Raw genomic sequence first — 26,358 nt, 5'->3', positions numbered from 1 at the left:
CAACGCAGGGGGAAGTAAGAAAGATTAACAATGCTGCAGGACAAGAGCAGCCACGTGGAACTGGATAAGGATTTCGGACTATGGACTATGTACTATGAACAACTGGGAGGGAGAGGGAGGGCGACACTACAATGCAAGCAGTCACAAATAGGTCAGGATTGACCTATTTGCCTGTGTAATGGGGGGAGGGGTAGCAGCGGGTGGAAGGGGGTGGGGGGAAGGGGGGAGGGAAAGGACTTGGCAAGTGGGAAAAACAGCATAAAAGGACAAATTGGAAGGAGATGTTGAAGCTTATAAGATATGCAACAGAACGGAATAAGTGGGCCAAGTGTATAGGAAAAACTTATAACGAAATATGGCGCTAAGGGTTGCGACAGTGAATATATGTGGTCTAAATGATGGAGGAAAAAGGCAGAAGGCGGCATCCATGTTCAGATTGCTTAGATTAGATGTGATTTGTTTACAGGAGACGCACATTATGGGAAAAGAAAAATTTAGACTGGAACAGATGGGATACGAGCTATTGGCTAATACAAATCAGGATACAAGAACAAAGGGGGTGGCTATCTTATCGAAGAAAGGGGTTATTAAACTCAGAAGAAAAAAGGAGGACCCTGAGGGGAGATGGGTTATAGTCGAGGTGGAAACTAATGCTGGCAATTTACCAATTGAATCTGTATATGGCCCAAATGATGATAACCTTGAAATGTTCGAATGGCTAGATCAGGAACTTGCACTCTGGATAGAGCCGGTAATTTTTTGTGGCGATTTTAATATTAATGGTCTGTACGGGCTGGGGAAAATAGGAGGGGGGAGACATGATGGGCGGAAAAGGAAAATGCGCAATGCAGTAAACAATTTGATGCAGAATAATGCTTTGTCAGATGTATGGGCTAAATACAATCCACTTGGGTCAGGGAGTACTTTTTATTCAGCACCACATAGAACGGTTGCTAGGCTAGATTATGTCCTAGTGTCCAACGATAAACTAAACGGGACCCAGATAGAACAGTTGCCTAGATTGATTTCGGATCACAATATATTGGTTTTGACCATGCCGAGGGCGAATAGAGGGAGGACCAATCCTTATATCTGGTCATTTGAGAGAAGACTGCTGAAAGAAGAAGGGTATATCAACAGGATGAATGAATGGATTGCACAGTTTTGGGAAATTAATAGAGGTTCTGCTCCAGCTAATATGGTTTGGGACACATTTAAGGCCGGGATAAGGGGGGAAACCCTGAGCTATACTCTAAAGAGGAGTAAGATGGAGAGAACAAGGTTGGATAGGTGGATAAAAGAAATGGACAGATTAGAAGAGCAACTGAATATGGCAGTGACAAGACAAAATGCATTAGACATAGAGGGCCTCTTATTGGAGATTGAAGTCAAGAAAGCAGAGGCAGGGGAAGCTTTGGCGGAGAAGGCAGCAGGGAATTATCTTGCTAAGAAGGAAAAGTGGTATGAGTACAGCAAGAGGGTAGGACACTTACTGGCTATCAGAATTAGACAAAATCTGGCAGCAGGTGAAATTAAAGAAATTAGAAATAGTGCAGGGGAAATCGTTAATAAAACAGAAGAGATTCAGGAGGTATTCAGGGAATTTTATGAGAAACTGTACGACCAGAATGTGGATGATATAGGAGTAAGGAGTAGGGATTATTTGGCAGGGATACCACATGAGAAATTGGACAGTGAAGAAAGAGACAAATTAGATCTACCTTTATCACTGCAGGAGCTTAAAATGGCAGTGACCAATCTACCAGGGGGAAAGGCTACAGGGCCAGACCGAATACCAGCCGAGTTTTATAAAACGTTCTGGGATAGGCTTGGGAAGGATATGTTGGAGACCTTTAGACCGGCCCAGTTACATAGATTAGCGCCACAGTCCTGGGGCGGCGCACATATTATTGTGATTTTGAAAAAAGACAAACCCCCATTAGATCCAGGGTCATACAGACCTATTACCCTCCTGAACGCGGATGCTAAAATGTATGCCAAAGCATTAGCACAAATACTGAGTAGAGTTATCGAGGGGCTAGTTAGTAAGACACAGCATGGCTTTATCCCCGGGAAAGGGACTACTCGGCATACTAGACAGCTCATTACTATAATGGATGCTGCTGAGGTAGCAGGAGACCCTGTCGCAGCCATATTCCTCGATGCTGAGAAGGCGTTCGACAGGGTCTCCTGGGAGTTCTTGTGGAATGTTATGGAGTGGTTCGACATAGGCAAAGGGTATATTAGCGCCATACAGGTATTATATGAGCAGCCAACGGCAAGGGTGAAAATAAATAAGACTTTCACTAAAATGGTGCGGATAAGACTCGGAACTAGGCAGGGCTGTCCGGCATCACCCCTACTCTTTGCCCTATATTTAGATCCGCTACTCAGGAGGCTAAATGGTAACAATAATATCTTGCCGGTTGCGTTACAAGATGCAGAATATAAAGTACTTGCCTACGCAGACGACGTGGCATTGATAACTACGGAACCAGGGAGGGCTATAAGAGAAATAGAGCAGGAGGCAGCAGATTTCGGGGGTCTGTCAGGGTACTCGATAAATAAGGAGAAAACCCAGATTATTGTGAATAAATATGCAGCCTATTCAGATCCCAGAGTGGTGAAGGAGGCAGTGTATCTGGGGGTAAGGGTGACAGCAGACTTGGAGGAATTAGTGAAGATAAACATGGAACCATTATTAGTTAAGGTAAAAAACAACACAGAAAGAATATACAATCTACATTTGACGTTAAAGGGATGTATAAACGTAATTAAAATGGTTACATTACTGAAATTTCTTTACCTGTTTATGGCCATCCCTCTTTTCTTTGAACAACTTTGGTTTACTAAGTTAGAAGCAATTCTTAATAGACTGGTGTGGGCACAAGGGAAAACTAGGAGGGCCTACAGGCATATGACACTTACACGAGAAAAAGGGGGTTGGGGTGCACCGGATTTTAAACTTTATTACTGGGCTGCAGCTTTGCAATACTTTCAGGGATTAATAGGTGGTGGGTCTGGCTTTACAAATGTGTATAGAATTGCGCTGGGGGAGGCTGCGGTTGACTGGTTTCTGAACACAATAGATTATAGGCTTTTTAAACATACCAGGTTTAAAACCCTAAAAGCTGCATGTAGGATTTGGAAAGGGGTAGGAAAAAAACTGGGAGTTGGTAGATTTAGCAGATACACTAGACTATTATCTAATGAAACACTCCAGGGGGATATCTTTAGGGATGGAACCATGAGGATATGGAATGACAGGGGCATTAGGAGATTCGAAATACCCACTAACACTTTTTTTAAGTATTTACAGGTGAGGAGCTACCTGAGGAATAAAAAGGGAGGACCGCTAGGATTTAAACATTGCAGGTTATTGGATTACATAGAACAAAGTGAACATTGTACGATTCGTCAGCTGCATGCAGAACTGTATGTTTTCAAAAAGGATGATAGAGAAAAAATTTCAAAGAAGTGGGTAGAAAAGGTGGGGACCACCCAGGATGGATTTCAGAAGTCCCTCGACTTAGGAAGATCAGTGTTGTGTTTGGCGACGCTGCAGTCACAGCATTACAAAACACTATTCTGCCTCTACCATACGCCGGCAAGAATAGCGCAGTGGGGCGGGGTGGAAGGTATAACTTGTCCTAGATGTAATACAACTGAAGCTGACATAGTACATATGTTCGCACAATGCCCACAACTGCACACCTTGAAAAGGGCCATCAAAGACTTTTTGGAGCGCTCACTGGACATTAAGACTAAACTAAGTGATGGATTGATACTGATGGGGGTGAAGACTGAGGGTGAAGATGGCCCTACAGAGTTTTTGTTTGTGGTGGCAGCTGTATTTCGAATTAGCATTGCACGGGCATGGCTAGACAAGACACCCCCAACATTTCAAACTTGGATAGCAAGGTTACTAGCCTCATATAATCTGGAGAAAGCAATATATGAGAGGAAGGGTAGAAGGGCGAAAAAACCAGGAGGGGAGATGTGGCAACCTATTACGCGATGGAAAACCGGGCAAATCAGGGAAGGGGTTGGGTAAACAGTAGTATGATGTAGGGGGTGATATGCAGTGCCAATTTCTTCTTTTTCTTTTTTCTACAGGGTTCTGTTGCAAGAATGTATTTGTTTTGTATAATATTGGGTTATGTAATTATAGTATTTTGTGCTGAAAGGCTGACTGCAATAATTTGGGGGTAAAACAAATGCTGTGAAAAAATAATAACAAAAATATTTTTTTTTTAAATAAAAAAAAGGAACACCACCACATCACTCAGGGACACCACCACATCACTCAGGGACACCACCACATCACTCGGGGGCACCACTCAGGGACACCACCACATGACTCAGGGACACCACCACATGACTCAGGGACACCACCACATGACTCAGGGACACCACCACATCACTCAGGGACACCACCACATCACTCAGGGACACCACCACATCACTCAAAAACACCACCACATCACTCAAAAACACCACCACATCACTCAGCCCAACCAAATCATCACTCAGCACCACAACAGCACTGTCCTTGCTTGCTACCAACAAGCATTGCCATAGCCAATAGGACTCACATTAGGAAAGTGTAAGCTATTGGCTTTGTGAATAACAATGCTATTAATTTATATATTTTCAAAGCCAACACATATTTAAAAAAATTGTCATTTACAATACCAATATCTCACACTTTCCTAATGCGAGACCTATTGCATTGCAAATGCTTGTTTAATATGATCGTTCAGTTGTAGATAATTCTTTCTTGGGCATATATAAGGTAACAAAAATGCTTCTGACACTTCTTTATTATAACTTTTCAGCATGCTGCAGACTTCTGTACAGCACACCTTAAAAACATAGGCAAAGTCAATATCTCTGGCTAAACACTTATAAGATCCCAAAGGCGAGACCTATTGGCTATGCCAATGCTTGATAAAATATATTTTTGGGAGTTTTAATGTCCTGTCTACTCCCTTTCTCCCCAGGATCTTTTACGTCCAGGATAATGTTCATAACATTCACACACAGCTAATTCTAGGGCTATAGTATCTTCTGGGAAAAAACTGTGATATAATATAAAAATAAACTAAAACCAAAAACTCTAAACAGCCCTGCTAGTGATCAAAGATGTAATGCTTTCTGAATCTATGGAATCGCAGTAGATATACGTTTTCAGTATATTAGTCTTCTCCATTCCGCCTGTGGTATGTAGTGGGTGCTGATCTGCTGGTCATTTGTGGATTTTCACTCCTATTCTAGATATCACATCTAAGCGCGTGTTCTTTTGGCGAGTCCTCATCGCCCCTCTGTAAACTATCCTCCCCTGATTCCCTATACATGGTATGTCAGTACCTGATTCCAGGCCACCACCCAACTCCTGGGATGCAATTTTTGTTAGCAGTGAAGCAATATAGAAGTCTGGTGAGAAAAATCATTTTTATCAGAGCTATTCTCCCCATGATGGTTAAGGGCAGTGTTAACCAGAACTTGACGGGTGGGCACAATAAGGCCACAGCTGCCAGGACGTTGCTGTCCAAATGTTGGTCCACAGTGCAGTAAGCGTAGATCCCTAGGCATTTAATTGTGGTGGATTCCCACTGCAGAGGGTCCCCAGTGCTGCGAGCTTGGTTCCCTCGCCATAATATACATGGGGGAATGCCCAATTGACCCTCATCCCCGAAAGTGCTCCAATGCTCTGATCACCTCCTGCTAGTCGCCAGGAACACCATGCATATACAAAAACAGATCGTCAGCATATACTGACAAATAAATTAGGTCATTGTTAAGCTGTAGTCCATGGTAAAGGAAGCTCTGACGGAGAACATTAGCCAACGACACCTAGGCCATTGCAAACCGCATCAGTGATAGGGGACAACCTTGCCGGTTTTCCTTACTCACTGCATAGCTTTCTGAGACAGTGCAGCCATCTTCACGTAGTCCACTGGGTTTGTATATAACAATTCAGTCCAGCTGATGAACCCACTGGGTAGGCCCATGTTAGACATCACAACCTACAGGAAATCCCAGGACAGGTAGTCAAAGGCTTTTCCAAATCTATCGCCAGAACCAATGCATGTGTGTCGAGCTGCGTGGAATGATCCATTATGTAAATCAGTCGCCTAATGTTTTGGAAGGTGCTATCATGTGGGGATAAATCTGTAATCGGGATAATAGTCTGTCAGTTAGTATATGACTGACAATCTTTTAACCGACATTCAGCAGGGAGAGAGGATGGTACGACCCAACCTCCTCACTGTTTCTCCTCGGTTTAGTTAATGCCGTTATCAACCCCTCTCGCATACTGTGTGATAGCTCTCCGGCATCTCTAGCCGCATTAAACAATGAAGTCAGCCTGGGGACCAGGTTCTACAAATTTCTTGTAAAATACGATAGGGAGGCTGTCCATGCCCGGGACCTATCCCCGCGCTCCCCTAACCTCTTAATGACTCCAATGAAAGGGTTCACCCCTCCACAAAAATACGCTCCATACACGACATATTTGTGAATTGCCTGTGCACACTCGTCTTGCCTGGCGTGAGTAATTGTCAAGAAATGCTCGATTAATTTCCACCTGCAAATGTACCATCTTGTTTCGTGCATTCTTGATGCTGAGTATTTGTGATCCCCGTTTATTAGGTATTATTAAGTAGCTTACCAGTTTTATCATGCTTGTTATGGACTTTGGTCAGATAGGAGCAGCAATCACAGCCCCGCAATTTCCCTATTGGGGCTAGTAGTGATTCCCATTTAAATGGTGGGGTGTTCACCTGTATTTTTTTGTAACTCATGGAGTAACTCTTCTTGCTTTAGGATGTCTGCGCCATGTAGTTGTCCCCTTGATCCCGTACGTCATCGCTTCACAGTATCCACGCAGCACCACTTTGAAAGCTTCCCACTTCCATGACCTAGAGGATGCTGTTCCGTCATTCTCCCTGAAGTAATAATCAATGGTTTCCCCACTGTGTCTCAGAAAACCTGGCTCTCAAGCAGCTTAGTGTTAAGCCTTCAACCTGGAATCAGTCGCCACTAAAAATAAGTTACTTGGTGTTCAAATTTGTTCTAGGAACTCCGTAATCATAATAATTGTAAAGAATATGATGACTATACCTGTAATGAAAAAGAAGTTTAATCTTTTGATTTTGGCAGTGTTGTAGTCTCCTGCATGCGAAGAATGAGAAATTCCCTGTGAGTTGTATATGACTAATCCCTGGCACACTTGGGCGCTCTCCTGGCAGACCATTATGACAAATTCTTTGGGTTCCTGGCCTATCCAGTGATATCGTTTTCTGACAACGTTGCTTCAGAATGCTGAAGCAGAGTTTTATGTGAATTGCTGGATGGCTCAAAATACTGTATGTGGTGCTTCACAGCAAAACAAATATTTGAAATCCAAAAATGCTAAATGTTTCAGGAAATACATACATCATTAAAAACAGAAGTCTGTTTACAAGACTCTTTATGGGTAAACCCTTTGAGATCGAAAACTGAATTCCATGCAGAATTCTTGACTCCAAACTTGTGGGGTCTCCTATCTAGAGAGCAGGGGATTGGAGTACCTCATACGTAGAGCAAAAATGTAAAATCTAAATCTAAAATCTAAAATCCAGTATTTATAAAGCACAAACTACTCACCCCCAAGGGTCTCAAGGCACTTGGAGCAGTTGGAGAGATTAAGTGACCTATTGCCCAAAGTCACATGGCGCTGAGCTGATATTCCGCTGGTGTTGGGGAACGGTGAGCCCTGCACTCCGGAGTTAGCCTCCCTGGCCGCTGCGCCACACCTCTCCTGAAAGGAGAGCCTTCTACGTATAAATGATCATGCTCCACCCAACTTTTCCCATAAATCTTTTTTTTAACACTTGAGGAAACTTATCTTTTCCTCCACAGCATGCACTGTGCTTTGTGTATCCTTCCTTTTTGATGTCAACTGTCCGTGATAGGGTCAACAGTTGCTAAATGTGAATTCCAAGGTGGTTGATGCCATTCTTGCAACAAGACATCCAACCACGAAGTCTATCTACGCTGGACACTGGGACAAATGTATTGTCGGTTGTGGTGCTCGAAACACCAGCCCCTTACAAACTAAACTTCTAATGTCATTTTGTTTGTTCTTTCATTATCCCAGCAAGGTCTTTCTGTGGGCACATTGAAAGGGTATTTGTCTGCCATTTCGGCCCTTCTGTATTTACCTCATCAACAGTCTTTGTTTAAGTCACCAGTCGTAGCCGTTTTATAAAATGTTAGACAGACATGCATCCTCCCAAACCATTAGTTCTATTTCAGTGGGGTCTAATAACGGTCTTGACAATTCTCATGTGCAAGACATGTTAATCTATCCACAGCTGTTCCTTAAGTCTTTTGACATCTAAAACTGGCTTCCTCAGTGCTGTTACATTAGCGCATCACATGAGTAAACTACAGATGCCTTTGTTGCAACAGCCCCACATTACCTTCTTTCTAGACAAATTTATGCTGAAGATTCAGACGGCGTTCCCACAATAGATCATACCTCCCTTCCACATGGGCCTATCGATCCCTCTGCCATTGTTTCACCCCCCTTTACTATTTGAAAGGTTGCTTAGACCCTAGGAGGGCACTGAGCTTTTATACTGATGACACACAGGACCATTGCATGGGTTATTAGCTATTTGTGTGGTTTTCTGTTACAAAATAAAAAAGGCAAGCAGTGCAAAAGAGAACCCCCAAGAATTTCAAGGAGCCTGTCAAAGCTAGTGTAGTCACCCTGAGGATTGAGAAAAAATGTAAATCCTCTTCTACTCTCCCAAAATACATAAAAGTGCTGGTTCCGCCCGACTCCCTAATAGTGCGCACCAGCTGTAATCGCGCCTCCGCTCTGACCTCTAGCCATGCTTCTCTTCCGGACAAGAAAAGCAAGAAACTAGATGCAGTGGGCAATAGGGTGGCAGTTGGAGTGGCAACCCAAAGTTATATAGTCAGTTTGATGGCTATCCTGTCATGCTATGAAACGGTACAGTGGGATGAGATGCAAGAGTTCCTTACGCACCTTCTGGAGCTGTCCAGATACTGTGGGGAGGGGATAGTGACCGAGGACACAGTCACCTCTAACTCTAGTATTCCCTGCACGTTGGAGGCCATATGCACGGTGAATGGGCAATAATACCAGCACCATTCTCGGATGACAAGCCTCGCTCTGTATCTCCGGGTTGAAGCCTGAGAGCCAAAGGTCCAGCAGCTTTCCTCAACCTCCCATTTGACGCCGAGCACCTTTTCAGGTCCCGGGTTGAATAGATGCTTGAGAAAATCAGAAACGACACAGAGAAGGCAAAATCCATGCATGCTTACTACATGCAGACCGGGTGAGGGTACAATAGACACTCCTACAAAGGTAACAACCGATTTAGGGGCAGAGGTGGCTCCAGCAAGGGACCTACCGCTTCCATACAGTTAATTGTCCGGCCTAACTTCACCCTGTCCCTCATCATGCGTCACCTGTTGGGGGAAGGACACCCGACTTCCTTCCTAGGGGGAATTCACATCAGACAGGTGGCTCCTAGCCATAGTCCAACACAGTTATTGCCTTGAACTACACATGACCCCCAGCACCACAGCATCCCACACCGTACAGATACTCTCAGCATAGAACACCTTTCTCTCCTTCAGGAAGAAGTCCAGGCCCTCCTACAGAAAGGTGCTGGAGAGAGGGTGCATTCACAACATCAAGGAAGCAGCATCTGCTTTCTGTACTTTCTCATTCCCAAGAAGAACAGTTTTCTCAAACCCATCCTTGATCTGAAGCCCCTCATTATTTCATCCTATCAGTACATTTTCATTTTTGCATAACAACCCAGCAGGCCATCCCCCCTCCTTCTTCAGCAGGGTAACTGGATGACAGCGCTTGATTTCAAGCACGCCTGTCTCCATATCCCCATCCACCCTGCTCATCGATGGTACATTTGATTTGTGGTAAGAGGAAATCACTGCCAGTTCAAAGTACTTCCTTTCAGGGACACTGCGGCTCCAAGGTTATTTTTCCAAAGTGCCTAGCAGTGGTGACTGTGCATTTGCAAAGGGAAGGCATTCATGTCTTCCCTACCTTGATGATTAGCTGAGGTAGGTGCTTGTAATACTGCTGCGATGAGTTACTCAGTCACATGCTCACAGTCATAACCTTCATGCATTTAACCAGATTTATCCAACTTCTCCCGAGTACATGAGTACAAGAGTACAAGAGTATGGAAGCTTCACTTACCTGGTTTGGTAGCACAGCTGAAATATCCAATTAAGTTATCCTACCAATCCCATCCTGTGCATATGATATTGGCTGAATTAGCTTTGAACAGCTTACAGATGAGATGTTCCTACATTTGGTAAATTCAGTCTCCTCTGGTTTCCCTATGGATCCAATTCCTTCTTCCCTCTAGAAAAGGGTAGTTATTTGTCCTCAGTGGAACATCTGTAATAAATCCATTTCGGAAGGCTATAGTGCTGGGTGAGTGGAAGATGGCCCTGGTTGTTCCAGTGGTAAGAAAGGCCAATGTTGGCCGTCCATCACATTGTTGCTGCCTTTCCCTGTGAACATTTTGGAGAAATATATCAAAAGGCAGGTTTCCAGGTTTGTGGAATAACGCACCACCTTGGACTCATTACAATCTGGTTTCCGCTCAGCGCATGGAACAGAAAGCACTATAGTCTTTTGCTTGCATCTTTTGATAATGCACAATGTCTAACCCCTGCTCTGCCTTTCAAGATGGTATACAAGCAGTCGCTTGCTGGCTATCGCCGATGTTTTTTTAAAATGTAATGCCATTAAGTATGAAATCCTGTTCTGCTCTAATGCCTCTGTCAGCAGGCACCCCTACTCCATTTTGGCCATCTGACATGAGCTTCCCTTCTACCCCTATTGAAGTGATTCTTTGTTTCTTGGATCTGTGGCAGGACGTCTAAAGAGGTTACAGCGAATTCAGAATACTGATAGCAGGTTGGTGGCCTACTACTGACTGTCACATTTATACAAATAGATGAGAGCCTGACAAGTGCATGTTTGTAGCTATCAAGGTGGCCCATTTGGATCCTCCCCAAAACTGATCAAACTATGTGGGGTTTTTCAATTCCTGGAAGGCTTTTTGGTGTTGATCAAACGAGTCTGCGGATATGGTGCTTCCATGTCTTCCCTCCAGAGAACACAAAAGAAAACACTACTCTCTCTCGTGAGCAAATCTTGTTTCCTTGTGGAAGTAATGAGAATCCTATTCATGTTGGTACACTGGTTTGAATAATAAGGCATGTTATGGTTCTGTGACTAGATCTGATTTTTTTTTTGTCCCTACACGTGATCAGCTCTCCCATTTCAAGTGAGAGCTGGGATTTCTGAATCATCCTTTGCTTTTTTACCAGACAGAAAATATATTTTAGCTAAATATTACACGTCGTGTTAATCACGCGGTGCTTTGACTTAAATCTGTGATAAATGATCCAACTGGAAATTCAGTGTTCAAAGTTCTAGATACAAAGGTCTATTCTGCTACTAAATTCCTAAGCCTCTTATGGGATGTATGCAATATATGTGCCACAAGTTAAGGAGCAGAGCATCTCCTTTGTTTTGATTAGGACGAAGGGCCTGAGTCACAGTTTGGCGGATGCTACTATGTTACAACGTGATGGGTATCCCATCTGCTTTATTACTAGTGCCATAGGATATAAGGCACTTGTAATAAGGCATTCGGGATAACCATCACGTTTCTAGCGGAGTAACCTGTCTGTCATTTCTAAAACAGGTCCTAAGAAATAAGCTGCCACACTGAGCAACTTGTTCTTAACTGGTGGCTTGGCTTCCCAACCATTGTACTTTACAGTAAACCCATTGCTCCTTATAGGCACTTTCCACCCATTGACCCTTATTAGTCACCATTCTCATCCCCACCCATTGCACCTTCGTGGTGACCTCTCACACACTTTACCTCTTCTCTTTCAGGTTCCAGCAGCATAGCACACCTCCTTCTGCTACTCACAACCTAAAGAAGCTGCTCAGTTACTGTGAAGACATCTTCCTGTACTACCAGCTGGCATATGAGAACAAGTTCTACGATGTCGTGAACATGCTTCTTAAGGAGCCCCAGACTGGCTGCTGCCTCAAGGACATGTTGTCTTGCTAGACATCGCATACGAGCAAGGCTCTCTTTTCTCCCAGTGTTGCTCCTGGACTTGCAATGTTTGTAAAACTGGCAGGAAGAACAGAAGAGATAGTCAAGCTTGTGACAACAGGCTCAGCAGAGCACAGCATTTAAAGTGAGTTCAGCAGCATCAAAATGTTCCTCACTCTTCAGCAGGACAGAGACCGTTCTAGCGAGTTACAGTATTACAAAAACATTTGCCATGTGTTTCTCCTGTGTAGTGAACCGTAAGAGACTGCAGAACCAAGGTTGAAAGTGAGAAAAGAATACAGGTCTCACCAGCTGTACTCTTTTTCACATTCCCGCACAAACCTCTTAATTGCACTATGTCCATGTATGTTCACTCCTCAGCGAGTGTTTAGTGTTTTTGCTCGACTGCCTACCCAATAAATAAGTGTGGTCCTAAATCAGTCAATAAAATGTGCGTTTTTATTGTTGTTTGTTCTTTATAGTGCATACTGAGTAACTTATTTGTCTGTAGGCACCTTTGTGAGAGGCATAGACTATTACAAACATGAAGGTAAGTGGTCTTACACTTTTTCTACCGTTTTGCATTCTGGAGAGGAATGGAACACATAGACACTAGCTGGTGGTGAAAATGGTTAGTAGAGGTGAAGTCGCAGACGGGCCATGCTGATGTCAGGATAGGTGAGGGTTTGGCAGAGAGGCGTTGAGTCTAAGAAGCGCTTGTTTCTTCCACTTTTTCAGTTGGTCCCAGGATCTTTTGCTTCCTCACTTTACTGGGTTGAGAGAAGTGCTAGATTCAGCCTAGCATAAGCCAGCAAAAAATTCAAGCTGAAACAGCATAAATGTGGTTGTTCCTCCTTGTCTTATTGCATATTGTGAACATTAGTTTACTTCATTCTGTGTAACCTGTATGTCGAGTCCCATTCTGGAATAGGCTCCATCTTATCATGAGCCACTCATCGAAGAAACACCACAGCGAGTTGTCACACAAACACCACACACTTGCATTAGCAATGCATCCTGCACCATGCGTAAATGTATGCCAAAAAAGATGTACAGTAAGAGCAAAGCTCAAACCTGGAGAGAAGATGATGTATAAATATCCTGAAAACACGAGGAAACTACATTAATAAAATGCTGTACTAAAAGTTCATATGTGGCACAATAAGTCCTCTATATTAAGCTAAATTCTATCTGAAGTGGGTTGAGCTCCCCATCTTTGCTAGGAATGGTTTCCAATCTCAGGGGAGTGACGTCTTCATGGAAATAAACTCCCTACAGTTTTTTTGCTGACCAGCTGCATATCAGAGTTGAAATAAACTGCTATCATGATTCAGGGTCAATTGCTGTACCAATGTGCTAGGACCCTTGAAGTAAAGCAAGTGATAAATTCAGCTTCTTGAAGAAGTCCATCCCTGCAGCAGCAGTAGTAAATATAGATCCTTGGCACTTTATATAAGTAATGGCTGCTATATAGACTCATCACGTGCAGAGCATTTGAGACAGGGATACAAGCTTCAGACACAACTCATCTCCAGTCTATCCAAAACTAAAACTTGAAATATTATAGAGTAATGATTAGCATACTCAAATCTCACATGTGGCTCACCCCGTTACCAATCAAATGAACTCTTTCAAATTCACAAACTTTCACAGTTCACTCCACATTCTACCATTCATCTGCGAAAACAGTAACAGCCTTTCTTTGTTACTTCTTTAACTGTGACTGCTTTTCTCGAGGACACATATTTTTTGTCCAAATCAGGAGCCATTCTCGAATTCTGAAGTGCTTTGACTTCATTGCCTTCTATTGTCCAACGATCTCCTGACTTTGTCATCAGCATCTTTCGCATTAACGTCTCAATCCACCCATTGCTTCATCCAAGATGGACATAAAACAGGAGCCTTTTGTACAAGCAATGCAAATGGACTTCTGCCTATATTGTGAGGGGTCATTTTATACAGCTATAATAACGTTGATAGCAGTGCCTCCAAAGTGGTCTCTTGGACGAAACCATCCACTACACACAGTCTTAAGCAACTGTGTTGCGGGGCACGACTGATATCAAAACCCCCATTCATCGATTCTTGTGTTGCTCCCAGGCACCGGTTGGGCTTGACACACTCAGATAAGTAAGAAAGGTTGGCAGCTCTAGTGGGGTGAAAATGAGAGCCTGGCAGGTTCTATTGTAACCACACGTTTGTTTCCTGCTCTACCTTCTGAGTGTACAACAGCACATCTCTATTGTGGTTGCTAGTGCCCCATGACCACAGTTGACCAACCTTTCAGAGAAGGGTGTTCCTGGGTTAAGCATTAGATGCTGTTGAGTTCAAGAGAAACTACAGGAAAAGCACATCCCAGAGAGGCACTGCAGTTAAAATTGAACCACAACCTATTGTATCAGTATCAGGAACCTGCTTTGGTATCATGCGGTTGCTGAGGAAAATCTTCCCATGGATCCCTGTGAAGGACAGAAAGACCTTAGTACAGGCTTTACTAGTCAGTAGACTAGACTATGGCGCTTTTAGTAGGAATCAGGAAGGATCTTGCAGCAAGACTACAAGTAGTGCAAAATACAGTGGCACGACTGGTCCTTAATAAACCAAGCCATACCCCCTCCCGACCTCCTTTGCAACAGCTGCATTGGCTGCCTGTGAGGAAGAGAGCATTAATCAAGCTACTGGTAATGGTGTTCAGAGCGCGGCAGGTGATTGGCCCCTTATATTTAAGGAGAAAGATAATAGCCTATACCCCTGCGCGCCCACTAAGATCTAGCAACAGGAATCTGCTTCTCCCATGTAAAATGTAAAAAACCAAAACGGTAGGACGCGCATTCTCGCACTGGACCCTCTCCACTGGAATCAGTTGCCGGATGAGTTGCGTGCCTGCCCCAGTCTGGAACAATTTAAGAAGCTATTAAAACTTGGCTGTTTTAAAGCCGTAATTCCTGTCCTAGCCGCTCGCACTGTGCCGCCAAAAGCGCCGAGAGATCCCTGCTGGGATGATTCGTTTTTGCGATACAAGTCTTAAAAATAAATAAATAAATTGTGGTGCCTTTCGAAGACGAGTGGTGAGTGAGGCAGTGAGGTGTGGTGCTCATCTGCAACTGACAAGGCTGGGTTGTGCTCCTAAGACATTGGGCCACTGCTCCAGTCTACAGCAACCTCACGGAAGAGACTGCTCTGCCCTACCCCAGAAGAAACATGAAAAATTATACCCCCGACTGTGTCATTTGCCCCAGTGGCTGCAGTGATTAAACCTCATTAAAGAGAGATATTTTGTGTCCAGCCTTGGCATCTGTCCACTAAATATCATAATGGCAGTGAAAAAGAAGAGGAATTGAGACTTCAATGGGCCGTCCAGTGCCCTATAAAACAGCAGCCAGAAAATCCAGGTAACTGTATCACTGGAAAAAGCGGGCATGACAATCGGCGAACACACCCTGTTCCAAAAATTCAATGTATGTAGTCTATTCTGGTTGAAAAAAATAACACAATGGTGGCATCTGTTCACGGAATTTAACAGAAACAGCAGCAGCTGAACAGCAGAATGGTGAAGGTGGGTAGAAACAAAAAGTGATCGGAAATACTATGTGTAAGACGGAAAGCTGTGTGACCGTGGCAGCTGGTGGAGTGAGAGAATGGAAGATTTTAAGATGCAGTAGAATCCCTCTTGTAGATCAAAGAGAAGTTTAACGTACTTGATAATGTGAAGAGGCACACCTTTTGTCATGTGATGTGTTTTCTTCCTAGCGTGTTATGCAGTTCTTTCTGGAGTACTTTCAGGAAGTTCTCTCTGAGATGGTGCAACAGCAGGAAGGGGTCGAAATGAATTGGCCAGAGCATAAAGCCTGCCTAAGTGAGTGACACCTGGAGAGAGCACTCTTGGCCCAGTGGAGATGGTAGTCCGTTCAACAGATTAGAATGAAGGGATCCTTAGAGTGGATATAGGCAAGAAGAATGTGCTGAAGGGGAAACCGCCTGCTGTTTTTCTGATTCGTGAAGCAAGATTCTTTGGCCAATTACAAGGTGTTTAAGATCTCAAATAGTTTAAGATCTCAAATATCACCAAAAGAAGGGGGAGAAAGAAGTAGTGGAGGTGTGTCCACTCGGCTTTTAGAAACCGAATCCAATAATCAAGGGGTTGGGGGGTGGAACCAGAACAGGCCAATTCGTATTAGAAATCTCACCAAATGTTTTCTTTTTGAGATACTCTTAACCACCAGTGTATTCTAGTGGCATATTTCATCATCGGGTCACCAACCCAAACACTTGATGTCCTGGTGGGTCAAACCTCCACCAGGAGGAGAAGCTTCCAGATTGTATTAAGTGGGTTCTGCAAACAAATCGAAAAGACCTCCAACTCCTAATATCCTATTTTCATGGCCAAGTACCACGCATTAGACTAACACTGTGATCCACATCACCGCACTGAAACGCATAGTCACAGATTATAGCGCCTGCTCAGCTGTCACAGCAGGAGCGCTGCTAATGCACCCACTGAATTTTAGTATAGAGTGTCAGTGCACTGTCACCGGGGGGTGCGCGCTGGTCCCGGCAGGCCTTGGGGCTGGCTCAGCTGCTCGCAGGGTGGCTGCTGCTACAATGTAACCAACATCATTTTTAGATTCATCCGACCGCGCCACGGCATTACAAATGACATCATCAAATGGTCACACTGTGCCCAGCTAATGGCTACTAACGAGACTGTGTGAGTTATCAGACACTCACAAAAATGGCAGGTCGGTCCTGCAGCCCGTGGCGCGAGCATGCACAGTTCTGATATTACGTTGTGGCTGCTGGTCACAGCGGCAAATCTGAATCTGGCAGTGCAGCTCGGCTGTGCAGCTGGAGTCCACAGCACAAATGACCAGCAGCCCGGAATCATCAATCATGATTGCCTGTGCATTCCGGACCATTCGTTGTCACAGGGCTCACTGGTGGGACTTGTCTGAGTCGTTGCGGCTAGTCGACTCCATTACCAAATTCGGTTGCCACTCTCATCTTGCTGCAGAAGTAAGTGTCTGGAGTATCGAGCTTTACTCTCCTAGTTACTCATGCTGCGTATGCTTCTCATTACTTTACTTCAGCAAAGCTGCACAGCTCTGTGCAGGCTGCTGCTGGCTGTGCCATACGGCTGGGGTGTGATTTGGTCCAGTGAGCTAAACAGTAAATAGCTAGTGTTTTTGAAATAATACAGCCAGCAGCCTGCGGACGTTTAGCTTTGACGTATGTGTGTGGCTCTGTCTCAGCCTTGTCAACACTCTCCTGAGGCTTAATGCCAGGTGCTGCCGTCTTCACCTCATGATCTTTCCTAGTCCTGTCTGACACACAAAAACACCCTGGCTCAGCCTGGCAGTGAGTCACTAGGCTGGAACTTGTGACTCTGGCACAGGTTTGTTAAACAGGGCAGTGAATGGGGTTAAAGTAAGATTGGGCTATGCCAGGAATGTTGCCACCTTTCCCAGAAAATGCTTCCACGTGCTCTTGCTCACGCCGATTCTTACCCCTCCACTGCCCAAAATTGCTCAAATGCGCATACCCTTCAGCCAACATGTTCGCTCTTCCAATATTCAGCACAGCAAGGGAAGCTCAGTTCGACTAGACTTTTCCTCTAATACGGAATGCTGTAGTTTTGTGCCCCAGCACCACTAGACGTAAAACTCTGATCGGGCGATATGCAAAATAACCAGGCCAGTTGAGGTAAAAGGAAATTTTATTTGGACAGGTATGCAGTTTCAGATTTTACAACAATATGAACAAGGCCTCTCTAATACATGTATGGTGAGAGCTATGTAAAACCACTCACATACTTTAAGCCAGTATGGTCAGAGCTATGTAAAACTGCCCGCATAGTATGTTAAGCCGGTATGGTTAGAGCTATGTTAAACCGCCTGCATACTTCGTTAAGCCAGTATGATTAGAGCTATGTAAACCGTGAGCATACATGTCAGCATTCCTCATCCTCATGACTACGTTTCTGGCTTATTGTTAGGGATGTCCTTAGGATGGGCACTGTTGATGGTTTTTCCCACTCAGTGGTAGAGACTTGATTATATAGTCTTTGTGCCTGGCTGCACCAGTTTCCTGGTGAGGATGTCATGGCAACCCGTTGCTGAGTGATTGTGCTTGACATCCTAGTGCTGGCTGAGACCACTTAATAACCCAATGCTATTTCCGGTGTTTAGTGACCTGCATCCCATTACTGACACATTTAAGTGTTTTACTCATTCCTGTTTTCCGGTGTTTAGAAAACTCGTCATTTGAAACTAAATATAGGGCGACCACATGCACACAAAGAAATAGCATTAAGTCCTAGCAGCTCATACCCTAAGCAGTCAGTAGTTAGTTCAGGAGTAATCAGCGAGAAAAATAAGAAATAAATTCCTCCCCACCCAAAAGGACCCTTAAAATCTAATACTAAGTGTGTCCTAGGGTAATCCAAGAAAATAGTAGTTTGCCTAGGTGTCGGATACATCCTCAGATACTGATCACTTTAACTAAAGATAACAGAAAGCCTAACAGACTGGTTTTCGTTTATCTATTGTTGCTCACCAATATTCAAACCAAACTCACTTTTTAGGAGTTGAGAAGACCTTATAAACCAATCCCCTAATCGCCTCCTCAAAACAGGAGCACAAATGTGTGTCCTTTGATGGGAATACAATGTTTTCAGAGGTAATATCTCTGAAATTGCAGTAAGTCTTCATATATTGCTCATTAATACAGTCATCATGCTAGTATATATTTACGCATCAGTATCATATCAGCATCTGAATCCATCATTGATCATCAATTTGTTCAGCACCGTTGTTTGCAGATTTAACATCTCACTAGAACTACGTTTGGCATCAAACTGATGCTCCAACAAATATGCCAACATAGTCGTATTATCATTTATCTACTTTCCACTTTGTGTGTAATTTTAATAAAAAATAATCTTCCATAAAAAAATACCGTTTTGCAATGTTGGATCAGAAGGCCAATAACTTTTTGTATTGTCTTTTTATATTTAAATCGATAATTCTGTGCAAATCAATATTCATGAAGGACAACAAAACTGTGGGGCCAGATGTACGACCTGTTTTTGCATGCACAAACGGGATTTGCAAACCCGTTTGCGCATGCAAAAACATCATGGGCCATGTACAAAGACTATTTAGCGAGTCACAATTTATTTGCGTCTCGCTAAATAGGTTTTGCAACTCGCTATTTCCAAATAGCGAGTCTCAAAACCATGTACTAATGTTTTGCGACCGCAATTGTGGTAGCAAAATACTCGCAATTACCACCTACTTCAAGTAGGTGGTAATGTAGTCACATATGGGAAGGGGTCCCTAGCGGACCCCTTCCCCTATGCAAATGCATGCGAAAATATTTTTGCCTGCCCTTAAAAAATGAAACTAAAACGGGTAATTTTTTTTTTCTTTCAAATACATCCCGTTTTCCTTTAAGGAAAACAGGCTGCATTTAAACATTTTAAAGCAGTCCCAGACATAGCAGTCTGCTGAACCCAGCTCGCAAATTGTGAGTGGCTCATTAATATTAATGAGCCTCGCAATTTGCAACCCCATTGGGAATCGCAAACAGTGTTAAACACACTGTTGTACATTTTATATTGCACCTCACAATTTGCGACTTGCAATTGGTCGCAAATTGCAAGGCGTATAATAAAATGGTCATACATCAGGCCCGCATTATTTCACAGTATAACACCTAAAGAATAAGTGCTGGCATGCCCAGTACTGCTAGACTCTCTTCGAGAAACGAGGGATTGTAAAGCAGGTGCAATAATACTCTATATTTTAATGAATTTAAAATCGGTGGCTTGTCATCTGTCCATTCAAAGTCAAAATTCTTGATTAATAATACTGTTGGAATGGAAACGTCCCTTGCATGGTAATTGGCATGAATCCCTGCCCTGAATGTCCCAGCTGCTGTAATAGCTAGAACCTTTAACAGTTTTTGGTCATGGGCCATCACAGATCGTGCGTGTGCGCCATGATCTGTGTCACAGATTGCAGTCTTGCTTGGACCGGGAAGGGCGCCCATAGCCTCAGGTGGTGGAAGGCTACAGTTTTCATCTGGAGTTAAGCAACATGAACATGGTGTAGGTAGCATACTGTGTTTACAATATTAGGGATGAGTTGAATGATTTGGCCTTTTTACCTGTGTCCCTGGAGTAGAGCTTCCAGGCCCACTTGTGTAAAGTTCCATTACTGTATGCTTAATTCATCCTTGGACTATATTGGGTTGTATGCAGTGGCAGTCCAGGTGCATGGTTGCCTGTGCACTCGGTGATGTACGTGTGCCTGTGAAACGGTATAGCAAATTCCAGTCAGCGCAACTGTTTTTGTTCGCACAGGGATATATATGTGCTGGTGAAGGGTGCAATGCATGGAAGTCTCTGGATTTGGGGAACATCCTTTACAACGCAACTATTACCATGCACTACCATTACAACTAAACTTTTCCAACGCAGGGTCCATTACAACGCATGCCATTACAACACATGCCATTACAACGTAAGTATGGGTAAGTATTACATTTAATTTTAACCCCCACACTATCCAACACATTCCCTACTGTTACGCCCCCCCTGGAATTAGAATAGTAAATTAAACCCCTACACTATCCAACACTTACAATAAAAAATACTTACCCATATTTACGTTGTAATGGCATGCGTTGTAATGGATCCTGCGTTGTAAAAGTTTCGTTGTAATGTTATGAGTGGTAAAAGTATGCGTTGTAACGTCATACAACCCTGGATTCTATTTTGGGAGATCTAGCGCCTGCTGAAAGAGCATATGGATTTAGAGGACCCCCGTCGGCAGATTTGTGGATTGCTGCATTCCTGAGTGGGTGGGAATCACACTGGAGGAAGGAAGAGCCAGGGTCTTCATGCACTACAAAAGGAATCTGATGCTAAGAGAGGCCACTGGTCAAAGGGGCTTGAACACATCTCAAAAAGGAGATGAGCTGATAAAAGAATCATAAAGACCTGGGTGGTGGGCCTCTGTAACCTTTCAATACACATATCACTTAGGCTGACATCTAAGTATGATCCTCTTGTTACTCCTAAGGCCAGATTTGCAGACATTTCTGTTGGGACAGACTGCTGTCTGGAGTAAGAGCACACTTCAAAGTACAACTGAAGCTGTACATCAGTGTGGAGAAGTTCAGTTCAAGTTCAGCCTTTTTGGACTAGCACTGGTGGACCATCACCCAGGAAAATAAAGGCCACTCACCCTGGAGCTCTAGCTTCTGCCTGACCCAAGACCAGAGCACCCTGTGAGGAGCAGGAAATTGCCTGGAAGGATCATAGTTCTGTGGGGGGTCCTTTCTATTGGATCCCCGAGGCAAAGTGTGACACTGCACAGATCGGCTGTCTGCCCATATGCATTGTTCACATACCCCTTATGCCAGGTGGGGGCTGTGGAGAAGGTTAAGGTCCATAGCCCTGCAGCAAGAGAACCTTCACCCTGTGCAACATTGTGACCCAAATAGGGATACTGCATTAGATGTGGTTCACGACCTGCGGGGCAGCAGGAAATCGTAAAGGCTGTCGCTATGGTGCATGACTGTGGAGAAGATAAGGCCATTACCCTGTATAGCGTCGTGACCAGAAGACATATGCCACCTTGTGTGCATCGCTCTTGAGCCTTGAATCTTGAGCACCGTCACCCGGTGCAACGCTGTAATGGAGAGAGCTGTCCCCTGTGCAGCTTTGTGAACTGATGAGAGACGCTGTCTTGAGTGCTTGGAGTGCAACACCTGTATGCCTGAGAGACGTGGAGGAAGCCGAGGGTAGCTGCCGAAGAGTATTGTGCCACTGGGAGTTCGGAAATGCTACTGTGTCTTTGATCTTTGCGTATCACCCCAGATCTGCCATCGGAGACAAGCAATGCTTCCCACGACAATGGAAGAGCACTGTGGAGGTCTGTGCCCGTGCCAGCCACAATGAGATACTACTCGTTGCTGGCACCAGCTGAAGTCGACTTCAACCCAGGAACACTGAACACTTTTGGGCCTTCCATCTGGTCTTCAACAGGTAAGACTGTGACTCAAATCGCAGAGCCCTTGAAGGGAAAACCTGCTCTTATGCTCTTAAGTTCAGGTTTTAACAGTGGTCTGGTCAAGCCCTTTCTCCAATAAGTTCAACATCAATATCTCTTGTAGCCAGAATAAACAACACTTGGATCACCTTGAAATCTGCTCCGATGCTCTGACTAAAGCTCCAAGTCCAAGTTTTAACAGTGGTCTGGTCAAGCCCTTTCTCCAATAAGTTCAACATCAATATCTCTTGTAGCCAGAATAAACCGCTTGGATCACCTTGAAATCTCCTCCGATGCTCTGACTGAAGCTCCAAGTCCAAGTTTTAACAGTTGTCTGGTCAAGCCCTTTCTCCAATGAGTTCAACATCAATATCTGTTGTAGCCAGAATAAACGACGCTTGGATCACCTTGAAACACCACAATTGCACTAATGTTCATACCGGACAGCTCAATTAGCTGATCCTGTCCTCAGCTTCTGTTGCAACTTCTGGATTAGTTACTGTTCCTGTGTGGCAGTGAAACACATTCTCTTTGCAATCATCTGAAGTCTTCTACTGTTCTATAATGCTCAGCCCATTTTTAGTCTGAATACGGTATCTGTCGCTATTGAAACTATATACTATTACATTATCTCCTGATATCTGGGCCTACCTAAATATCTGCTTAACCATCTACAAAGGAATCAAACCAAGCAACATATGGTTTTAGGAGCTGACCACTTTTACGATGCTCGCCCTATTGGCTGCACTCCACACAGTCCCTATTAAAGATTGAATCACCTGTATAACCCATCAGTCAGTTCACAGGGAGTCCCCAAATTCATATAATCTTAACTATATGCTGTAAAGAATGGTCCGATCCTTGCCTGCCTTGTTTCACATAAATACGTCTGTGCCTGTCTCTGTTGAAGGAGCTCCAGGGTATTGCCCATCACTGTTAGGAACTACATTCCTCTTAACATTATATCCATCTCTTCTCTGACTGTGTTCTGTAGAGCAATCTACAATGTTGTCTGGTATGTCCTCAACTTTAGAGATTGACGTTTTGGCGTTCATGCGCTCTGAATAAAATACTCTTCAACATAAACTTCCACCCAGGGGATTGAACTGAAATGCAAGCCTCTCTGTTTTCCTTCCCAGTGCCGGAGGTCCAAATCCTATGTGGCGTAATTGGAAAGTAAATTCAAAAGAATTTCACTGCAAAGTAGAAAAGCGAAACCTAGAGAGTGAGAGAGATGCATAGCTCTGCCACTCAGCAACGAGTGACGGGGAAGACCTGTAACACCACTGGAACACACCAACGTTGCACGAGAGAGCACCCAAAACAAGGTGATAGAGGTAGTCAAAAGATTGCCACCACCATACAGTATTTATTAATGCCTCAAAGAGGCCCACATCTCCAAGGGTAAAAAGCAATTGAACATTGGAACTAAATATGCTAAATAGAGAAAAACTGAGTTAAGGTGGACACCAATGCAACATCAGATCCGCAGAGCTCAGCAGTACATATTCACTCACAACGCGATTCCCCCCTCGGCTCACTGTGGCCAACAGTAAAAGCTGACGGGTGCCCCTGCAGAGAGCTGATAGATTCCGAACGGGTGAATTGTAGATATCTTTGAGAATCAAAGCAGCACTTCTACAATACTGGAGAAGACCTCCCTGGAGTGGACTATTCAGGAAGTGTAGTGGTGGTGAATAGTAGAAACTATTCTACGTGAACAGAGCCTGGACCATTGAAAGGTGAAGAGCAGTATATGATGGTTGGAAGGTGAAGGGCAATATATGATGGTTGGAAGGTGAAGCGCAGTATATGATGGTTAGCCACTTAGACAAGATTGACAAGGCCGGGAAAATCTTTCCATGAGTGCAAACTGGAGGTGCCTAAACTAACTAAGAAGCAACAAACGGAGAGTAAAGGTGTGCAACTTTGCACCCAGATCAGCATCTACCTTCTGGTGGGTGGAGGAAACAGATGGGAGCAAGATTTCTTTTGATTTATTGAGGAATCATTCACCCTTTGGGTTGGGTGCAATCAAACTTCTTTGAAGAATATATGGCCTGCGCAGGTCTCTGGGAAGACTCCTGGTAGGTGATACTACTACAAATGCAGGACTACATATATAGGGGTTGGACTTACTTTGATCAGTATATAAAAAGTGGGGTTTGAAGTTAATCATGGTGGCTGGCCTGCATTGCCACTAGCTCCCCAAGGTTTAATTTCTGCGGGAGGGTTGGGATCCATTAGAGGGGGGGCCTTGGGGTCTGTGGTTTGGGTCCTGAGGTTCCCCTCACCGCGACAGATGTTCCTTGTTTTTGGCAGTATCGGTGGGGAGATGTTGGGGGGAGCGGGGGTTCTGCTTTGTATAGTTATGTTAATTGTGGTTTCAACACGCGGACACACATCCCACTCCCTATTTGATAAATTGTGGCTTTTAGACCCAGAGTAGACATATGGCTTCTTCGCCTATCGTTTCCCATATAGGTGAGTTGACGATAGTGACGTGTAACATCTGAGGGCTACTCAACAAGGTGAAGCGGGGGCGATTCTCAGACAGGCCAAACGATATGGAGCTGCAGGAGATTCACCTTCTGGTCAACAAGGCTCCTTCCTGGGCAGGTTCGGATTCCGACAAGTGTTTCATTCTGGGTTTACCAGGGGTTCCCGTGGGATGGCCATTTTTCTTCACGCCAGAGTTCCCTTCACTCATAACAAAGTTTGGACTGACCCCGGGGGTAGGTACATATTCCTGACGGGGACACTGTATGGTGAACAACTCACGTTGGGCAGTGTTTATGCTCCTCCACCTCTTGGTGCTACATTCGTTGAGGCTTTGACTCGGGTATGGGGGGAGCTTCCAGAGGGTCTAGCTTTACTGGGTGGTGACTGAATGACATTATGGCATCAATTGATAGGAAACGGGCTCCGGGGTGGCTTCCCCCGTAGGCACCTCCAAATTGTCGTCTTTGGCCGGGGTGCTGGGTTGGGCGGACTTTTGGAGGGAATACCATCCACCTGAGATGGGCTTTACTTACATGTCGGGGGTCCATGGCTCTTTGTCTAGATTAGACTACTTGTTCACGCCACCGAGTTACATCCATAGGTTCTTCCGGGTTGCACACCTTCCTGGGGGGTTCTCAGACCATTCGCCTGTCCAGGGACGCTACTCCTGAAGTTCCAGCAGCCCCCCTTTTTGCTGGTGGATGTCCCCTTGACATCTACTCAACCCTGAGTACCAAGAGTACCTTCATGCAGGGATCCAGAGTATCTCTCTTTGAACACTTAGTCCACCTCCTCCAGATATACCATTAAGGGGTAGAAGGAGGAGAATTGTGGCTCACCGATTAGAGCGGCAGACCCTGAGGCAGAGGTCAGGCCCGGGACCAGGGTTCAATTCCCGACGCGGCAGGGTCTTGGGCTCAATGTCCATGGACTCGATAATTCTCGCCTAGGTGCCTACTCTAATCATGGGTCCCACTCTGCAACTATGGGCAATAGCTTGCTTAATCTCCACAACGGCCCGAAAGCGCTAGGATGCCTGGCCTCACCTTGGAGGTGCCCAGTAAGGGGCATCTCACAGGGAAAGCCAGGAAGGGTTCCACAGCGGTATACAGCGCCAAGATACCTTCTAGGTGTTGGTACACTTTACAAGTATACACACATTTACTCACACACACATTAATTCCAGAACAAATGATGAGGCCATTGCGCTTCCTTGGAAATGGAATACTCGTTGGTGACCACCCCAACCCTTCGGAGGAGTCTGTCTCTGCTTCAGCAACAGCTGCATCAGCGTCTGACGGAAGAGGCCAAAGAGATCTGGTTGGCGTCCCAACATCGGATCTACCAGTGGGGGGATAAGTCAAGCAAAATGATGGGTAGACCGTGTCAAGCCAGGCTGGGCCCGGCTCCAGTCCCGGTCATTCGGGGGGAGGACGATGCCCTATGTACTACCCCCAAGGAGGTATTGGCTGAGTTTGTACGCCACGTCTCAGTGCTGCATACCCAGAGAGAACAGGTCTCCAGTGATGTCATCGTGGAGTTCCAGCGAGATATTCCCACTCAGCAATTATTGGCCCAGATGAGGGATCCATTAGATGCTCCCATTACATTGGAAGAACTGTCCACTGCAGTCAATGTGTTACACCCGGGTCGAGCCCCAA

At 44.6% G+C, this 26,358-nt stretch overlaps 1 protein-coding gene across 2 annotated transcripts in view; it reads left to right on the top strand.

Moving 5' to 3' along the window:
* Positions 1-12,577, top strand: part of SPG11 (SPG11 vesicle trafficking associated, spatacsin) — a 639,585-nt gene extending 627,008 nt beyond the window's left edge. For both annotated transcript variants that reach the window (XM_086957913.1, XM_086957912.1), the window contains exon 41: positions 11,972-12,577. In XM_086957913.1, coding sequence (XP_086814039.1) covers positions 11,972-12,152 — 181 coding nt within the window. In that variant the 3' untranslated portion in view covers positions 12,153-12,577. The remainder of the gene's footprint in view (positions 1-11,971) is intronic.
* Positions 12,578-26,358: the final 13,781 nt, after the last annotated feature.

Source organism: Lissotriton vulgaris, chromosome 2_1 (genome assembly GCF_964263255.1).
Source record: "Lissotriton vulgaris chromosome 2_1, aLisVul1.2, whole genome shotgun sequence".
Lineage (NCBI taxonomy): Eukaryota > Metazoa > Chordata > Amphibia > Caudata > Salamandridae > Lissotriton > Lissotriton vulgaris.
Note: the sequence above shows the minus strand (reverse complement) of the source record. Positions and strands in the feature narration are given on the sequence as shown.